This window comes from Lampris incognitus, chromosome 13 (genome assembly GCF_029633865.1).
Source record: "Lampris incognitus isolate fLamInc1 chromosome 13, fLamInc1.hap2, whole genome shotgun sequence".
In the NCBI taxonomy this organism is placed as follows: Eukaryota; Metazoa; Chordata; class Actinopteri; order Lampriformes; family Lampridae; genus Lampris; species Lampris incognitus.
Window position 1 is genome coordinate 47,163,450 of NC_079223.1, and position 20,352 is coordinate 47,183,801.

Sequence of the window (20,352 nt, forward strand, 5' to 3'; positions counted from 1 at the left end):
GGGGGGGGGATTTCACGAGCAGCGTTCTTTAATCTCTCTCTTCTCCCTTTTCTCTCTCTCTCTCACTCCTGGGCCCAGTTTCAGACTAAAAAGGAACAATTCTGTGAAAGCAGCGGACCACGCGACAGATTTAAAGAGGGGGCAGAGGCTGATAGAGAAGGAAACCATGGAGACAGGGCAGGTAATTTAACGGCATAAAAGATGACCGAAGAAGGGCACCCCTCAGGAAACACACACACATGACACACGTTGCTGTAAAGCCATTCTCGCTGTCTGTTACCCAGGTGAAGTGGTCTGTGTACCTGCAGTACCTGCGTGCTATGGGTTGGGGATACTCTGCTGTAGTATTCCTGGCTTACTTGATGCAGAACGTTGCATTCATTGGCCAGAGCCTTTGGCTGAGTGACTGGACCAACGATGCGGTGCGGTACAACAGCTCCAACTACACCGGCTGGGATGAGGACACCAGGGTCGGGGTGTTCGGAGCTCTCGGGGTGGCTCAGGGTAAGCACCACAGCCGGCACTACAACCGCAGCTTCCTTCAGACTCCTGTTGTGTGCACTTGGCTCGCTGATCGTTGTTGGTTCAGTCTTTTGAAATGAGTTATCTAGTGTGTCCTGTTCCTCTCACTTGTTTGTCCATTCATTTCAGCTCCTGGCTATATTTGATAGGCAGGGTGCATTTCATATGTTTTATTTTCCCAGCTCACAAAGTTCTCGGGAATAACCTGCCAGGACAGGCCTCGTTTACAGAGTTACTGCACACTTAGATACCTTTTTTGAGTGTGAGACGAAAACATGTGACCTCATTTCATTAGACCTGAATGAGGTCTGAAAGTGCACAGAAATATCTCTACAAATATGATAATATCCGCTTTTCTAGTAATAAATCTGCCAACATTGTGCCCCCTGCTGGTTGAACGCGGTCATACACGTGCCATCCCAAATGCATATTATGTGCTTATATCCAAGTACTTTTGTCCAAAGACACGTCATACTTGCAATAAATAAACAAACAAACAAACAAATAAATGAATGAAGTATGAACGCTACAGCCCCCACTGATCAGAGAGACAACCCAGTCTCAACACACCACCTCCCCTTTCTTGTTGTAGCTACCTGCACAGGCCCCTCTCCAAAGAAACCTCCTTTTCTGAGCATTTTTCAAAGATGGACATGAAGCGAAACACTGTTGATGCTAAGGGAGGAGGTGACTCTGTAAAGACAGCTGCAAAAGCTGGAGTCTTGGTCTGAGAGACGGGTGTATTAAAGAACACACTGGTCCCAGCTCTGCCGGTGCTGACGAGCTTGAGCACCCCCAATATTTTAGCACCCTTGCCCCCACCCCTTCTTCCAAAAATAAGATAGATTAAAACAAATACGCTTAACCAAGGGTGGCACAGTGGTTAGAGCGGTCGCCTCACAGCAAGAAGGTCCTGGGTTCGAGCCCCGGGGTAGTCCAACCTTGGGGGTCGTCCCGGGTCGTCCTCTGTGTGGAGTTTGATTGTTCTCCTCATGCGCCTTGGTGGGAGTCATGGTGCGTCTGTAGCGGCGTCTGTACCCAGACATGTTAGACACATCAAGTTTATACTATTTCTCTCCACTGGAGGGCGCTAGTGTGTTTCTAGGGCAGAGCAACGAACTTCACGAAGGAAGTGACGCCACCAGCACACGTCATAAATACTGACATGACGCGCGCCATCACGTGCAAATTCCAAGCGGTCATTTTGACGGCTCATGGTCGTTTTAGATAGATCTTATCATAACTTTTTTCTGCAATTGATCTAAAACTAATTTTGAATGTAGCAGCATTCAGGGAGCGGCGGGTCTGTATCTTTTTTTCCACAAAGTTATTCAACGTTGAAAATCCAAACCTGTCAAAATGGCGACCTTGGCATTGACATAAAAGAATACCATGCATATAACATTAGATGACAAGATCATAGTTGACATATTTATTACCATGTCTTCAACGGTGTAATAACACTAATAAAACCATGTGGATCAGCTAATTACACACCAGTGCAGCACAGAGACAGGGCGGAGGAGCTGTACGAAGGAGGGGAACTGAGGCCGATAGTACAAAACACTTCAATAAGTGCGGCCAGTAAACTATCGTTTCAGCACAGAGCACCTTTGTCGGTGTTAAAGAGAACAACGACTGCCAAATGATTCAAATAACCACCCAAACAGAGAGCATGTCGTTAGCTAACTCCGCTATGTAGCCTCCATCCTCATCCATCATGTTTTCCACTGTTACATCTTGGCCCCTCGTTTCTGCTTTTTGTATTTTACTTTTCAAAATTTCCACAATATAAATGGAGTCCGTATGGAAATGTGTACCAAGTCTTCCTGGTTGAAGCTGAATGGTTTGCATTCCCTCATTAGACTGAAATCCCCAACTTTTCAACCTACCACACACTGAGAGGCTTGATAGAAGTGCTGCATCCTATGTTCTAGTGAGCATTACTGAGGAGATATACGTATTTAAGCCGATAGCAAAGTTTCCCTTTAGCCAAAGCTGTAGGCTACTTACATCTCCCACTGCTGCCTGAAAATGTGACGCCATATTTCAATAGTGTAACTTGTGTATGAATATCAGCAACATTCAACACTGTATTACATTTTTCATAGGCTTACTACAAACAATAAAACACGCTGGATGAGTTAATCAAGAGTTTTGGTGTGCAGAAGGGTCATCTGTACATACAAATCCCAATGTTATTTTCACAATGGAGCTTTTTTGTGTGGGACAAATTCAAGTTATCTGCACTTCTTTGTCTGTCCTTGGAGATGAGCATCCACAATCCTTTTCACAGCTTGGCCCCTGTGAATGAGTGTGCACACATACAGAGAAAAGGCACAGAAACAATGAGGGAGCTTGTTAGGCAGTTCTCGCCTACCTCAAATGTAGGAGACTCCCCTTTATGCTCATCAACCACATAAGTACTCAGTCCAATTGACCTTTCGCAAAGTACCGCCCCAGAACGGTGCTTGTCCAATCCTACCTTAGCAACGGTCCGTCAAGCTTTCAAACACACAACAAAATGCTGAAGCGGTGGGCCTATGGGATCTGCAGACCAGATACTAGATATGTGAAAAGTTTGGAGGGGGTGTAATTTTCTTTCCCTTCCCGAAACCCAGAACGCAAGAAGCGCAATGTGGGCAATAGATTTGGCAGTATAGCAGACCCCATGGCCACCTTAATCCATCCAAAATCAACAACAAATACCTGTCTGCTCCAAGCTAAGCTAGCTACTAGCTATTATTGATAGCTAATACAGCTAACGTATTATTACTGTTACTTTTACCCACACAATGCGCTGATTTCTTCCTTCATGTTTTGGTGTTTTCCGGCTACTTCCTGGATAGTTCTGAAATGCTTGACGGGCATAGCAACAGTAACTAAGGGGGGCGGGACTTTGCGAAAGGTCAATTCCAAATCCCAGGACACAGCTGTAAAAGAACAGCAGCGGAACATTGTTGTCTAAATACTGGCCTGGACATGGGCGACATCCGTTTTCATCCCTCTTGGCACTTGGTATTTTTCTAATTTCCCCATGCTGATTACCGCTTCCGGTGTGGGAAGATGGTGGTGCAAATTCACGTTTGCGGTGGCCTCACCCAGTACCGTCCATGCAGTGTCTTTGCCCACATCTGCGTCTAAGTTTGTGACTTCGTTTGATGGCTGGGAGAGTTTGGTCTGTTGCGTCCTGTGGACTCAGGGACCATGGCCCTGTCTGGAGCTGTGCCCGAAGAGTAACACCGATGGCGGTCAGACAGGACGTGGAAGTGGGGCAGGCTAAGCTAACTGCTAGCCCAATCAGACCGGCAGTTCCGATAACACCGAGGGCGGTCTGGCGGCGGCCTCGCCTAGCCTTGACTGTGTTTTTAGTGTTGTCGTGTGGAGTGCGGGGAGGTGTGTTGGAGGTGTCTGGCTGGGGGAGCTGGCGTTGGTTCGGCTGAGGGAGCTTGGTCTGCTGCATCCTGTGGGCCCAAGGACCATGGCCCTGACCGGAGCTGCGCCGAAGAGGAAACACCGAGGGTGGTCTGACAGGACGCGGAAGCGGGGCAGGCTAAGCTAACTGCTTGGATATATGTGTTCTTGTAGTTCTTGTAGTTTTTGGATATGTGTTTTTGTCTTTGTGTTGCACTGCTGTGGGCTGGGAGAACAGTGTTTCGTTTCATTTCATGTGCGCAAGTGCATGAAATTAAACAAATAAAGTTTTTGTGATTGTGATTCTGTCTGCATCTCATGGATGGAAAACACAAGAATGCGAGTGTGTTTGAGCAGTATCACTGTGCTTTTACAGGTTACTAAAATCCATCTCTCTCCTTTGCATTCCCAGGAGTTTTGGTATTCCTCGCCACACTGCTGCTAGCCAACGGGTCAATCTCTGCATCACGTATCCTGCACTCGAGGCTGCTTGACAACATCCTGCGAGTTCCCATGGTCTTCTTTGACACGACGCCCCTTGGGAGGGTGGTCAACCGCTTTGCAAAGGTTGGTCTTTCATGACCTGTATCTCCTAGTCTGGATTAGCAGTGTACAAGTTAGAAAGGACCTTTCTCTATTTTCATGCCAAACACTCCTTTCAGATGAGCTGGGTGGTTAACCACTATGGGAGTAACAGTATGTTTTATGCCATTTTTGGTTAGTTTATTATTTCTTATCAGTTAGCTCCTTGGGTGGCATGGTGATGCAGTGGTTAGCATGGTTGCCTCGCAGCAAGAGGGTCCTCGGTTTGAGCCCCGGGGTTATCCAACCTTGGGGGTCGTCCCGGGCCGTCCTCTGTGTGGAGTTTGCATATTTTCCTCGTGTCTGCGTGGGTTTCTTCCGGGTGCTCCAGTTTCCTCCCACAGTCCAAAGACATGTAGGTCAGGTGAATCGGCCGTACTAAATTGTCCCTAGGTGTGAATGTGTGTGTGAGGATCGGCCTTGTGATGGCCTGCTGGCATGTCCAGGGTGTCTCCCTGCCTGCCGCCCAATGACTGCTGGGATGGGCTCCAGCGTCCCCGCGACCCTGAGAGCAGGATAAGCAGTTTGGATAATGGATGGATGGACTTACAGTTGCAATCGAAATTATTCAACCCCCACTGCATATTAGGTTTATTGGCAAAATGTACAATTTCCAGCTGTTTGCAATAAGTAAATTACACAATAACAGTTTGAATAGTTAAATAAAACTAAAATTACAAGGGTTTTATCCAAATTCAACACAAAATGTTACTTTTAATGACTACTGCGGTCTCAAAATTATTCAACCCCCTGAACAGAATCCCTCATAAGACACATATTTGCAAATCAGGTGTTGTCTCAAGCACACCTGATGCAACTAATCAAGGGCTTCATTAGTTGCACCAGGTGTGCTTGACATAGAACGCATCAAATACCTGGACATGCTAGGGATTTGTTGACGGTGATGTTTGATTGCATGTTAGAAATTTGACCAAGTCAAGAGAATTGTCCAAAAAGTTAAGAGAAGAGATCATTGCCTTGCACAAACAAGGAAAAGGATACAAAAGATAGCAAAGACACTGACTGTTCCTAGAAATACAGTTGGAAGCAAATTCCGCAAGTTCAAAGTTAAAGGAACAGTGGCTACACTACCTGGACATGGCAGAAAGAGGAAGCTATCAACGGCTGCCACCAGATTCCTGAGGAGGCGGGTAGTCAAAAACCCTCGAGTGACTGCAATAGACCTGCAGCAAGACTTGGTGGCAACAGGCACTGAGGTTGCAGTTTGCACAGTAAGGCGCATACTAAACGCTGAAGGGCGCGATGCCTGAACTCCAAGACATACACCACCACTGACCCAAAAGCACAAGAAACGTCGGCTCCAATATGCTCAAAAACATATAAATAAGCCAAAGAGGTTTTGGGATTCTGTTCTGTGGAGCGATGAAACAAAACTGGAGCTTTTCGGGCCTATGGATCAGCAGTATGTCTGGAGGAGGGAGAATGAGTCCTACGCTGGAAAGAACACCCTGCCTACAGTGAAGCATGGCAGTGGCTCGGTGATGCTCTGGGGCTGCTTTGCTTCCCCTGGCACTGGAAACCTGCAGTGTGGAGGGCAAGATGGATTCAATCAAGTATCAGGAAATCCTAGGAGAAAACGTGGTGCCGTCTGTGACGAAGCTGAAGCTTGGGCGTCATTGGACCTTCCAACAGGACAGTGATCCCAAGCATACCTCAAAGTCCACCAAGGCTTGGTTTCAGAAGAAGTTCTGGAAGATTCTAGAGTGGCCGTCACAGTTGCCTGACTTGAACCCCATAGAAAATCTCTGGTGGTATTTGAAGGAGGCGGTTGCAGCACGCAAACCCAAGAATATTAGTGAAGTGGATGCCATTGCCCATGAGCAATGGGCTAAGACTCCTCAGGACCGCTGCCAGAAGCTGATGTCTGGCTATGCATTACATTTGCAGCAGGTCATAACAGCAAAAGGGTGCTCTACTGAGTACTGAAGACACTTGTCATGAAGGGGTTGAATAATTTTGAGACCTCAGTAGTCATTAAAAGTGGCATTTTGTGTTGAATTTAGAGAAACCACTTGTAATATTAGTTGTGTTGAGCTATTTAAATTGTTCTTGTTTGATTTGTTTATTGCAAACAGCTGACAGTTTGTAAATGTTGCCAATGAACCTAATTTGCAGTGGGGGTTGAATAATTTTGATTGCAACTGTAGCTCCTTGGAAAGTCAACCTTGGTTACTATAATTACTATGACGTGGTGACTATGTAGCGGTGTATGATGTCAGTTAGTAACCTTCAATTATATCTGCTAATTGCTGACCCTGCTAAGTTGCTTTGGGTGAGTGCGTCTGCTTATTGAGCAGGCTGAACATAAATGTAACATGCCAATGTGTCCTGAAGGACATATTCACAGTGGACGAAGCCATTCCAACGTCCTTGCGCTCCTGGATCCTTTGTCTGCTCGGCGTGTTGGGGACGCTGTTCGTCATCAGTCTGGCCACGCCCATCTTCGTCGTCATAATTGTCCCTCTGGGCGTCGTCTACTACTTTGTGCAGGTAAGCAGAAGACGGGAGTTAAAATGGCCTAACAGGTGAACCCAGCAGGAAAAGGAGGGTGGAGTCGGAGTAGAATTTCTCACAAAGCAACACGATGAAGAAAAACTGTGTCATCAGAGTACAATACCACTTTTTGCGCACACAAATACACACAGTGCAGATGGCACCTGTCCCGGAGAGGTGAGTTCCTCCTATTTTGGAAAGTGCAATGAACTGTCTCTTTATAATGGCATCAGTAGCAGAAGTGTTTGCAAGCTGCTGGTGGCAGACAGCATCATGCTGCAGAGCCAGACCTCCACAGTTTACCAGGGATCTCCTGCACCGAGCAGATCACAAGTTGACCCACCACTTAGCTATAACCTTGGTCAGGGTCATACTGGAGGATTGGGTCACCCAGGTGGACCTTCTCACATTCTCACAGAGGTTTACCCACCTCTTTCTCAGCTTACCAATTTTAACTGTCTGTTTTAAGAAATACAACAAGGTATTGCCCACAACAGTGGTCAGACTGTTGTGTGTGTGTGTGTGCGTGTATTGTATGGTCAAAGTGACAATACCTCTTTTACCTCCTTTCTGCCCCCAGCGTTTCTATGTGGCCACCTCCAGGCAACTACGTCGGCTGGACTCGGTGTCTCGCTCCCCCATCTACTCCCACTTTGGGGAGACCGTGTCTGGTCTGTCGGTCATCAGAGCCTATGGACACCAGGAACGGTTCCTCAAACACAATGAATACACCATCGACGAAAACCTCAAAACGGTCTACCCATGGATCGTCTCGAACAGGTTTGGGCTTCCAACAAACTCGTGACCGCGCACGCGCAGAAGCACAAGGATGCTCCGAGTATGAGCGGGTTTTCATTATAGGGATATATCATGGAACCCTTGCTTGCTTGTGTGTGTGTGTGTGTGTGTGTGTGTGTGTGTGTGTGTGTGTGTGTGTGTGTGTGTGTGTGTGTGACACAGATGGCTGGCCATTCGTCTTGAGTTCCTGGGAACCCTGGTGGTGTTCTTTGCTGCTCTGCTTGCCGTCATCTCCAGACAGGCATTGGACAGTGGCCTGGTTGGCCTGTCCATTTCCTATGCCCTCAATGTCAGTCCTCAACATACACACTCAAACATGCACACACACACACACACACTCTTAAAACTCTCACACCTACACCCATACACGCAAACTCCTTGCTTGCACACACACACTACACATAGCAATAATTTCTGCAGTAATATTTAATGAGACAGCGGTGATGATGACCATAATGATGATGGTGATGATGAGTCTTGGTTCTGCAAAGGATGAGGGCAACGGATAGCAACTACTTGAATGTTTTCTACACTGCACCCAGTAATACTCTCCACCCCCCAACATGCTGTGACTCTGTAGGTAACCCAGACCCTCAACTGGTTGGTGAGGACATCCTCAGAGTTGGAGACCAACATTGTGGCTGTGGAGAGAGTCAGTGAGTACTCAGAGATTGAGAATGAGGTATGCTAAACGCTTCCCGCACACACAAAAAAAAGAAAGAAAAAAAGCTGTCAGCTTGACTGGGCTGTTAATTGAATATTTTCTGATCATGCAATCTTTGCCAGCCTGTTAACAACAACCTTTATTGATTAGAAAAACCCCAAAGTTTCTGCTGCGAGAGAGAGGAGCACATGTTGCCGCTCTTTTTTGCCTCTGTTTTGCATTTTCATATGAGCATTTTGAAGCTGTCCTTGGCACAGTTGTGTACAATGAAAATCACCGCAGTCATTCCTTAACATGCTATTGTTCTCATAGACAGTCTTCAGATTGAGAAAATGAATGCTCGATATATGGCACAAAGGAAGTGCATCAACCATTGCGCAACAGAAGTAGGAAGAGAATAGCGCTTTTATTTCCCCAGTAGTTAGTTAGTTTGGACTTCATTGTTCAGTGGTCGTGAGAGTGGTTGGAGCCGTTAGTGACCGACTGTTGTTCTTGGAGGCTAGGCTTCTTGAGTCTCCTGGGTGGAGCTGAAAGGACGGCATTGTAAGTGGGAGATAGATGGTGTCGCAGACCTCCTCCTCTGTTGAGGGATGGTTTTTCCAGTCTTGGAGGCTAGGCTTCTTGAGTCTCCTGGGTAGAGATGAAAGGACGGCATTGTAAGTGGGAGATAGGTGGTGTCGCAGACCTCCTCCTCTGTTGAGGGATGGTTTTTCCAGTTTCACATAGATGGCTTCCTTCACCCCTCTTTCAAACCATCTATCTTCCCTGTCCACAATGTGTACGTTGCTGTCCTGGAAGGAGTGTGTCTTCTCCTTTAGGTGGAGATAGACTGCTGAGTCTTGTCCTGAGGAGTTTGGCCTTCTGTGTTGGCCATCCGTTTGTGTAGTGGCTGTTTGGTTTCTCCTATGTATAGGTCAGTGCAATCCTCATTGCATTGTACAGCATACACCAGGTTGCGTTTCCGGGTGTGTGGTACACGGTCTTTGGGATGAACCAGTCTTTGTCGGAGTGTGTTGCTGGGTTTGAAGTATACCGAGATGCGGTGTTTGTTGAAAATTCTCCTGAGTTTCTCTGAGACCCCAGAAACATATGGGATGACTGTGCTATTCCTTCTGTTCCTCTTCTCCTCATCGCTCACCTGGTTGGTCTTTTTGGAACGTGTTGCAGTTTTCACAAAGGTCCATCTGGGGTAGCTACAGGTTTTTAAAGCTCCCCTCAGGTGTTTGTGTTCTTCTCGTTGGGCCTGAGTGCTGCTGGGCACATTGTCAGCTCTGTGTTGCAAAGTTCTGATGACACCCAGTTTGTGTTCCAGCGGGTGGTGTGAGTCGAAAAGTAGATATTGGTCTGTGTGTGTAGGTGTCCTGTAAACCCCAATGTGGAGGCTCCTGTCTTCCCCAATGTGGACGTCACAGTCCAAGAAGGGCAAACTGTTGTTCTTTACGTCTTCCCTTGTGAACTTAATGTTCTTGTCCACTGAGTTGATGTGTTTGGTAAACGCTTGCACCTCTTGTGTTTGGATTTTGACCCATGTGTTGTCCACATATCTGAACCAGTGGCTCGGAGGTGTTCCTCTGAAGGAGTTCGGGGCCCTGTGTTCTACCTCTTCCATATATAAGTTGGCCACAATGGGCGATACTGGTGAGCCCATTGCACAGCCGTGTTTCTGTCTGTAAAACTGGCCCCTGAATTGGAAATATGTAGTGTTCAGGCAAAGGTCCAGTAGTTGGCAAATCTGGTCTGGGCTGAGGTTGGTCCTATTGTGGAGGGTGTCGTCCCGTAGCAAACGTTGCCTCACAGTTTCCAAAGCCTCCATGGTTGGGATTCAGGTGAATAACGAGGTCACGTCGTAGGATACCATGGTTTCATCCATGGTATCCTATCTATAGCTCTGACAACGACTCCAAAGAGGATAAATTCTGACTCTCATCACCAGCCAGTCAGACTAGCTTGGTCTAGTCAGAAAGGCACGAACTGAGGAAGCCTCTTGGATGAGAGGCGAAAGTCTTCACAGATATATACCAAGTCCAGTTGCACTTGATTCAATTCCTTTGGATAGGGTACATGGAATTTACCTGGCTATGACATCAAACGAACACTTTAATAGAAATGGCTATTTTAACAGCACATATCATGAATCCAGATGAACTCAAATTGAGACAGTTCAACATATACTGCTCTCTTACTCAACCAAGGGTTACAGTTTCTTAAACACAAACATTATCGACATCAATGTCATCCAAAGGAGTTGAATCAAGTGCAACTGGACTTGGTATATATCCGTGAAGACATTTCACCTCTCATCCAAGAGGCTTCCTCAGTTCGTGCCTTTCTGACTAGACCAAGCTAGTCTGACTGGCTGGTGATGAGACTCAGAATTTATCCTCTTTGGAGTCGTTGTCAGGGCTATAGATGTCCACGGCTCTTTGTGTCCCGATGTTTACCAACGCCTGTCGCTAACCGAGCCATAGATATGAGTGGCTCTTTTGTGTACCGATGTTTTGCTGCGCACGTCGTTATCGGAGCTATTGATTTGCATTTGTTTAGCAGCGACGGTCGTTGGGGGTGTTAGTTTCGACTTCACTGTTCAGTGGTCATGAGAGCCGTTGGAGCCGTTAGTGACCGACTGTTGTTCTTGGTGGCTAGGCATCTTGAGTCTCCTGGGTAGAGATGAAAGGACGGTTGACATCAATGTCACCACAACTTTCTTTTTCTTGCCTCCTTTTTTTTTTTTTAGTACCCTTCTGTCCTTCCCACCCCCCAAAGGCCATATGATTGCACTTGTCTACAGGTCAAGCCTGTCGACTAGCTTGCACACCCGTCCAGATCTGGTCAAGGTCTGACTGGGTAGAGGGGTTGTGGGTGTAGCCACACTGTGACTGACAGGAACAGTCTCTAACATGGTGGCTCCGTCAGAGTGGATGTCTGTCCCTGTGCTCTCACCGGGTGCTGCTGGGATGGGCTGGGGAACCACGGGAACCAGCCCTCACCCTGCCTTAGAGATAGGGTTAGGAGCTCGGAGTAGAGCCGCTCCTCTTTCCCATCGAAAGGAGCCAGTTGAGGCGGTTCTGGCATCTCATTAGGATGCCCCTCGGGCGCCTTCCTTTGGAGGTTTACCGGGCACGTCCAACTGTGAGGAGAACCCAGGGTAGACCCAGAACTCGCTGGAGGGACTACATGCCCAATCTGACCTGGAAACTCATTGGGATCCCCCAGGAGGAGCTGGAGGGCATTGCTGGGGAGAGGGACGTCTGGAGTGCCCTACTTACCGTGACCTGACCCCAGAGAAGCGGCTGATGATAAGATGAGATGAGATTAGATGAGATATGCATTTCAGTAGCTATAACGTATGATTGGTGTTGGGCATGCCAGGCCTGCCGCCCACCTGATTTTCTCTGTACCCACCCTCACTGTGATTTCTGCCTACGCCACAGGCCAGGCTGCTAATGAACTGGAAGCGATCTGGTTGTCTTTGCGATAGTGGTGCAAACAATATTAACACTAGGAAACACTGGCTGGGGGGGGTTTAAAAGTTGTCTACAGCTGCTCTTCATAGCTTCACAGCTTCAATGGTCTGTAACAACGAACACATTATTTCTGCTCCCATTTGATTAAATTATCAAATTGCCACTACAATTCATTGCCCAGTCGGCTATTTAAATGTCATTCATTAGAGGCAGTACGCTGTCGTCTTATTATGGCTCTCAGTCAGTTCAGTGATGATGCCTTTAGTAACAGTAGTTTTGTGTGCATGAGGGCTTGAAATTAACACCCGCCAACCCGCCTAATATGGTAAAACTTTACTGAGGCAGGTAGTGCAATCAAATTACCATCCAATTTGGCATGTGATGAATCATCTACTTATTATCACTTCATCAGCATCTGCCTGAAGCAGGTGAAGCCACAATTTTCCAATCCTACACTTGATGGGGACACCGTGTTTTGACACATAACCTGATGTATAACAGACTCCGTGTTCATGGGGGTGAAACTGCATTGTTAGGCTGTCTTGGCTGACACGTCTCTTCAGTGTTGCCTCAAGGTTGGGGACAGTACCTATGGAGTGGCAGACTGCTCAGCCTCCCTGGGAAAGTCTACTCTAGGGTGCTGGAAAGGAGGCTCCGACCAATTTTCGAACCTCGGATCCAGGAGGAACAATGCAGATTCCGTCCAGGCCGTGGAACAACAGACCAACTCTTTACCCTTGCAGAAGTGCTGAGGGAGGAATGGGAGTTTGACCTATATGTGCTTTATGGACTTGGAGAAGGCTTATGACCGTGTACCCCGGGGCAGTCTATGGGGGGGGGTATGGTGGGAGTATGGGGTACCGGGGCAGTTGTTACAAGCCATCTGGTCCTTATATAACCAAAGTGAGAGCTGTGTGTATTCTTGGCATAAAGTCAAACACATTTTCGGTGGGTGTCGGACTCCGGAAAGGTTGTCCCTTGTCTCCGATTCTGTTTGTGATGTGTCCATTTTGGGAACCTCAAAATTGCATCTCTGCTCTTCGCAGATGATGTGGTTTTGTTGGCTTCATCAGAACGCGACCCCCAGCGCGCACTGGGGCAGTTTGCAGCTGAGTGTGAAATGGCCGGGATGAGAGTCAGCACCTCCAATCTGAGGCCCTGGTTCTTTACTGGAAAATGGTGGATTGCTCCCTCCGGGTTGGGGATGGGGTGTTGCCTGAAGTGAAGGAGTTCAAGTATCTCGGGGTCTTGTTCATGAGTGAGGGTAGGATGGAGCGGGAGATTGACGGGCGGATTGGTGCAGCATCAGCAGTAATGCGGACGTTGTACTGGACCATTGTGGTGAGGAGGGAGCTGAGCTGGAAGGTAAAACTCTCAATTTACCGGTCAAGCTTCATTCCAACCCTCACCTATGGTCATGAGCTTTTGGTAATGACCGAAAGGGTAAGGTCGTGGATACAAGCGGCTCAAATTAGTTTCCTCCATAGGGTGTCTGGGCTCAGCCTTAGAGGTAGGGTGAGGAGCTCGGACATCTGGAGGGAGCTGAGAGTAGAGCCGCTGCTCCTTCGCGTCGAAAGGAGCCAGTTGAGATGGTTCAGGCATCTGATTAGGATGCCTCCTGGGCACCTTCCATTGGAGGTTTTCCGGGCACGTCCAACTGGGAGGAAAAACCGGGGTAGACCCAGAACTCGCTGGAGGGGACTACATGTTCAATCTGGCCTGGGAACACCTTGGGATCTCTAGGAGGAGCTGGAGGGCGTTGCTGGGGAGAGGGACGTCTGGAGTGCCCTACTTAGCTTGCTGCCACCACGACCCGACCCCGGAGAAGCGGCTGAAGATGAGATGAACGTGAGACGGTCTCTGGTTCTCTCAACTGTGTGCAAGTGACCGCTATTAATGCTTGACACATACTAGAGGACATCTCAGACCCTAAATATTGAAAACATGGGAGGCTGCACCCATAAAAAAGATCAGGCCGACACATGGGATCACACACTTAGCAGTCGTATTAACAACGAATCAGACTCCCGACTGTCAGAACCGTTTAAATTTATTTTCTTACCACACACTCACACACCCCTTTTGCAGCTTGCCGGGAAACTAGCAAATTAGCTCACTTGTGGCTGCAGCATGAATGTCTTTTTAATCCTGCCGTGTGGTTAACGGGGCACCAGTGTTGCTAACTGCCTGGCAATTTTCGAAAGGCCTGTGGTTGTGTGATAAGAAAGTAGAATAAAACTCTTAAAAATAAAACAGTTCTGGAAGCTGTACGTCTCTGATTATGAAGGGTTATCGTAAGTGTGTGATGCCATTTTCCGGCCCGATCGTTTGGTTTGTGATAGACGACTGCAAAACAAAATCAGTGCCGTCTATCATCGTGCGGTTTCCCACTTTTTCAGTATTGACTAGGATTTGAAATGTCCTCTAGTGTGTGCAAGACATAAGCTAGGCCAAAAAAAGACACACACTGTTGCAAACCTACTTGGCTAGTGGAAATTCTGGGTGGCTAGCAACTATAAAGTTTTGCAGCCATGTTGGCTGGTAATCCAAACAGTTCAGTGCAAGCCCTGACTGTGTGTAATTCATGATTCTGGTGCCTATATTTCCATTAAACATGACGAGCGTGTGGCGGTACGGTGGCGCAGTGGTTAGCGCGGTCGCCTCAAAGCAAGAAGGTCCTGGGTTCGAGCCCTGGGTAGTCCAACCTTGGAGGTCGTCCCGGGTCGTCCTCTGTGTGGAGATTGCATGTTCTCCCCGTGTCTGTGTGGGTTTCCTCTGGGGACTCCGGTTTCCTCCCACAGTCCAAAGACATGTAGGTCAGGTGAATCAGCTGTACTAAATTGTCCCTATCTGTGAATGTGTGTGTGGGTGTTGACCCTGTGATGGCCTGGCAGCCTGTCCAGGGTGTCTCCTCACCTGCTGCCCAGTGACTGCTGGGATAGGCTCCAGTGTCCCCGTGACCCTGAGAGCAGGATAAGCAGTTTGGATAATGGATGGATGGATAGATGGATGGATGGATGGATGAGTGTGTGCAAAAGTACTTACCTCTGTTAATTCACAAATGATGATTAACTGCTATATAAATAAACCAGACTTGACTTGAAATGTTGTGTATCTAGATGAGGATATAGTCTTCAGCAGTGTTCGGTACACAAGTCTGTCCACCAATAGATAAGACATGAATCTGTCCACCAGTAGATAAGACATGAAACTCAGCATCATATTGTATAAAACTCCTGGCTTGGCCTTTTTGTGCTTTTACTGCTCAGCCTTTACACTGGTTGTGTGTGTGTGTGTGTGCGTGTGTGTGTGTCCACAGGCCAAGTGGGTGACTGACACTCGTCCTCCAGAGAAGTGGCCCGAGGCAGGAAGGCTGCGTTTTGAAGACTACAAAGTCCGCTACAGGCCTGAATTAGACCTGGTGCTGCGTGGCATCTCCTGTGACATAGACATCGCTGAGAAGGTCTGTCCACGTGGTCGTAAGACGTTATACACGCCTCCTACTTTCGTCTTTTCCAGGACGTGAAAAGAATGACAATGCAATCAGTCTGCTAAATTTCCACCAAATAATTAACAAATGTACACATTTATTCCAGTGGATGGTGTTGATACTGTAGCGAATTCAGTGGGCAGCCGGGACACGAACCCGGATCGCCCGCACCACAGGCAACTACACTAACCAGTCGACTAAAGGACCCGTTAGCCAAGGGCTGGCGAGTCTAGTCATCGGTGGTCGTTACACTACCCCATGGCCGGATTAACCCACCAGGGGGCCCTGGGGCACGCGCGTCCTTTGGGCCCCCCCTCGCCCCGTCAGATAGGCTACGCAAACAATACTAAACATTGTTAAATGTAAAACTAACGCAAATACCCAACATGGTAGTCGACACTATGCCGATCGGCATGGGATTCAGATGGCGGCTACAAAGTACGACACAATTTTGAATCACAAAACAAACAGAGATGAGAATAGCAGCTCACTGCATCGGTAGAGACTTTGTAGCTTGGGGCCCTGCATCAGTAGAGACTGTAGCTTGGGGCCCCTGCATCAATGGAGACTAACTTGGGCCCTGCATCAGTAGAGACTGTAGCTTGGGGCCCCCGCATCAATGGAGACTAACTTGGGCCCTGCATCAGTAGAGACTGTAGCTTAGGGCCCCCGCATCAATAGAGACTAGCTTGGGCCCTGCATCAGCAGATACTGTAGCTTAAGGCCCCTGCATCAATAGAGACTAACTTGGGCCCTGCATCAGCAGATACTGTAGCTTAGGGCCCCTGCATCAATAGAGATTAACTTGGGCCCTGCATCAGTAGAGACTGTAGCTTAGGGCCCCCGCATCAATAGAGACTAACTTGGGCCCTGCATCAGGAGAGACTGTAGCTTAGGGCCCCCGCATCAATAGAGACTAGCTTGGGCCCTGCATCAGTAGAGACTGTAGCTTGGGACCCCCGCGTCAATAGAGACTAGCTTGGGCCCTGCATCAGCAGATACTGTAGCTTAGGGCCCCCGCATCAATAGAGACTAGCTTGGGCCCTGCATCAGTAGAGACTGTAGCTTGGGGCCCCTGCATCAATAGAGACTAACTTGGGCCCTGCATCAGCAGATACTGTAGCTTAGGGCCCCCACATCAATAGAGACTAACTTGGGCCCTGCATCAGTAGAGACTGTAGCTTAGGGCCCCTGCATCAGTAGAGACTGTAGCTTAGGGCCCCTGCATCAATAGAGACTAACTTGGGCCCTGCATCAGCAGATACTGTAGCTTAGGGCCCCCACATCAATAGAGAAATCCATAAGGGAAAAGAGGAACCGTTGTTTTCTGAACCAGTCTCACATCATTCGAGCAGCTTTGTTGTTGAAGTGAGCTCCCAGATTTCTGGATTTGTACTGCACATGGTAACATGAAAGTGAGACGTCGTCCATGGCCTCTCTCTCTGTATTCAGATCGGTATCGTGGGCCGTACCGGAGCGGGGAAGTCGAGCCTGACTAACTGCCTCTTTAGGATCATTGAGGCTTCAAACGGACGCATCCTGATTGACGGGATAGATATTTCCACAATAGGCCTGCATGACCTAAGAAGCAGACTCACTATCATACCACAGGTATGCCCACCCTCACCTGCAAGCAAACACACATGTTCACACATACACACACACATACACACACACATACACACACTGCGTTTCATACACAACAGCACACTAACACATTCCGACCCGGTGCATAAAGGATCCGGTGCTCTTCTCTGGGACACTGAGGATGAATCTGGATCCTTTCGAGACCTTCAGCGATGAGGACATCTGGCAAGTGCTGGAGCTGTCCCACCTAAAGGAGCACGTGACGAGTTTAAGGGAAGGTCTGCAGCATGACGTAGCAGAGGGAGGAGAGAACCTGAGGTGGGTAAATCCAAAACACCAACACTGCGCCGGCCAGCGCAGGGCGGAGACATTTTACGCTTACGTAACACATGCTGCAAAATGTAGATATGGACTCTGTCGAGTCAAGTCCCACTTGTTTGAATCAAAATCCCAGTGAATAGTGGTCCGGGTAGCATAGAGGTCTATTCCGTTGCCCACCGACACGGGGATCGCCGGTTTGAATCCTCGCGTTACCTCCGGCTTGGTCGGCCATCCCTACAGACACAATTGGCCGTGTCTGCGGGGGGGAAGCCTGATGTGGGGGGGTGTCCTGGTCGCTGCAATAGCGCCTCCTCTGGTCGGTTGGGACGCCTGTCCGGGGGAGGGGTAGCATGATCCTCCCACTCGCTACCTCCCCCTGGTGAAACTCCTCACTGTCAGGTGAAAAGAAGCGGCTGGTGACTCCACATGTATGGGAGGAGGCATGTGGTAGTCTGCAGCCCCCCCCCGGATCAGGGTGGACGGCTCGGAGGAGTGGGGTAATAGGGGAGAAAAAAAAGAGGGGGGGGGTGGGAATTTCAGTTTTGTTCTCAGATTGAGTCACTAGATGGGAATGCCATTAATTTGTGTGTTGGGACAGTTTTACTGTTAGTTTTCCAAACGGAAGCATGCTCGTCTTCCCTCTCTTCGCCTGTCAGCCGTCTGTTGCAGGGTTTTGTGTTTACACCTGGTCAAACATCACCTTCCCACCCACCGAGTCCACCGAGACGAACTGCAAAACTTTTAATATTCATTTAGCATATACGACACATATATCACAGACAGTAGTTCCTGCCATCGGGGGGCGCGCTGCTGACATTCCTGATTAACTTGTCAGAGGCCCCGTGTGAATGGATTTACTGCACTTCATGCGACCCATTAACCTTCACCCACTCTCATCTCTCTTGGTTGTATGTCATCGCCTACCTCTCACCGCAGCGTTGGACAGAGGCAGCTGCTGTGTCTGGCCCGGGCTCTGCTGAGGAGGTCTCGTGTCCTGATCCTGGATGAGGCCACCGCAGCCGTGGACCTGGAAACGGACGACCTCATCCAGAGGACCATCCGCCAAGAGTTCGCCCACTGCACCGTCCTCACCATCGCCCACCGCCTGCACAGCATCATGGACTGCTCCCGGTAGATAGCCTTCCGTCCTTTCACACATCGTTTCTGTGCTTCCTCGGCACTCTTCCTCATCCCTTTTGTTGTGTTTGCCGTAGGGGTGTGACGATCCGTCGATCTGGATCTCGATCTTTTGAATAAAGGGGGGAATAAATAAGTAGATAGATAGATAGACGGATAGATAGATAGATAGATAGATAGATAGATAGATAGATAGATAGATAGATAGATAGATAGATAGATAGATAGATAGATAGATAGATAGATAGATAGATAGATAGATAGATAGATAGATAGATAGATAGATAGATAGACAGACAGACAGACAGACAGACAGACAGACAGACAGACAGACAGACAGACAGACAGATCGATCGATCGATCGATAGATAGATACTAATCCCACCATCAAAAAAGACTTAGTATACCATGAAATTAATTAATTAGTATTCCATGAAATTAATCCATTGATCAGAAATTAGGCCAGAATCAATCATGTTGCCCTTTTTATCTGTTCACTCTGTGATGACTTTGAACTTGTGGTTCATTCTCTGCAGCACGGGCAGCTTATTCCAGCAGAGTGTGACTCCATAGCACAGGGTCGATATTGAGCGACTAAACCACATTAGTTGTGGAACAGTGATCGAGCAAAGTACAAGTACTTCGTGCACGTCTGGGGGCATGGCTGATCATTTGTTGACAGACAGGGGAATAGTCCAATAAATGAATAAGGTACAATATCTTTTATTTTAGGGGAGTGTCCTTTAAGTTGGCTCCCTTGTGGCTGGTTAGCCGAGGGGCCGGCAACCACCATTGACACGCTCGTTCGTCTTCTCACGGATGACGTCCACGAGCCTGTCAGAGACTTGCACATACGAATACAGTACAACACATGCACACGATGGTGCACACATGCGCACACATCCAGGGATGAAGTGAATCGCCAAAAATCTGGCACGGTGAAAGTATTCTTCTTTTAGTTAAACTTGCTGCTACCAACGAAGGGCGCCAATATCTAAACAGCAAACCTCTCTTTCTCCCCCCGTCTGTCTCTGTCTTCGTGCGAATGGCAGGGTCATGGTCCTGAGGGACGGAGAGATCGTGGAATTTGACTCGCCCGGCAACTTGTTTGAAAAACAAGGCCACTTCTACGCCATGGCAAAGGACGCCGGAATAACAGGCCTGGACATCACGGCTCTCTAACCTAAGAGTGCATCGTCTCCACCGTGGCGTTTGTGTGTCTTGGTCGCTTGTTTGTAGGTAGAATGAACGTGTTTATGATCGGGTATGTTTTGCAGGAGCAGTTGGCCGGCGTGTAGGAACATGATTTGTAACGCGGCATCGTTTTGTATATAAATAAACACTCTTTTACACACAGAACAGAAGGACAGCCGCTCATTTTTGTCCGGGGCCCGTCATGTTTACCGAATCCCCACTCGTGCTTTGATTTTGCCAAGACCTTATTGGACAATTACTCAGTCGAAAGCAGAGCAGCGATGTGTCCCGAGTCCCATTGTCCTCCGGCGGCTCCCTCCACAAATACACAGTTTTAAGTGGTTTGTCGTGGTATGCAGACGGGCTTCTGAGTCATCACCAAGAGGAAGCAGAAACACTGAGAAGGCCTTGTAGGACTTTGTAAGGGACCAGGTTTTCATTGCTTTATTATGAGAACTGGGTCACTGTTGGGCAGGGTGGGGGTCGATCAGTCTACATCTCTCACCTCTCGCCTTCTTACATCATAGGCACTCCTGAGCATTTAGAAGGTCTTAACTACTACTACTACTGCTGATACTACTACTACTACTGCTACTGCTGATACTGCTGATACTACTACTACTACTACTGCTACTACTACTGCTGATACTGCTGATACTACTACT

At 48.2% G+C, this 20,352-nt stretch overlaps 1 protein-coding gene across 1 annotated transcript in view; it reads left to right on the forward strand.

Moving 5' to 3' along the window:
- abcc2 (ATP-binding cassette, sub-family C (CFTR/MRP), member 2) overlaps positions 1-19,846 on the forward strand; it is a 62,874-nt gene extending 43,028 nt beyond the window's left edge. Inside the window, exons 21-32 of the mRNA XM_056292247.1 lie at positions 79-181; positions 285-504; positions 4,349-4,503; positions 6,874-7,029; positions 7,613-7,812; positions 7,993-8,119; positions 8,411-8,512; positions 15,278-15,421; positions 16,901-17,059; positions 17,187-17,353; positions 18,293-18,487; positions 19,546-19,846. Coding sequence (XP_056148222.1) covers positions 79-181; positions 285-504; positions 4,349-4,503; positions 6,874-7,029; positions 7,613-7,812; positions 7,993-8,119; positions 8,411-8,512; positions 15,278-15,421; positions 16,901-17,059; positions 17,187-17,353; positions 18,293-18,487; positions 19,546-19,675 — 1,858 coding nt within the window. The 3' untranslated portion in view covers positions 19,676-19,846. The remainder of the gene's footprint in view (positions 1-78; positions 182-284; positions 505-4,348; positions 4,504-6,873; positions 7,030-7,612; positions 7,813-7,992; positions 8,120-8,410; positions 8,513-15,277; positions 15,422-16,900; positions 17,060-17,186; positions 17,354-18,292; positions 18,488-19,545) is intronic.
- Positions 19,847-20,352: the final 506 nt, after the last annotated feature.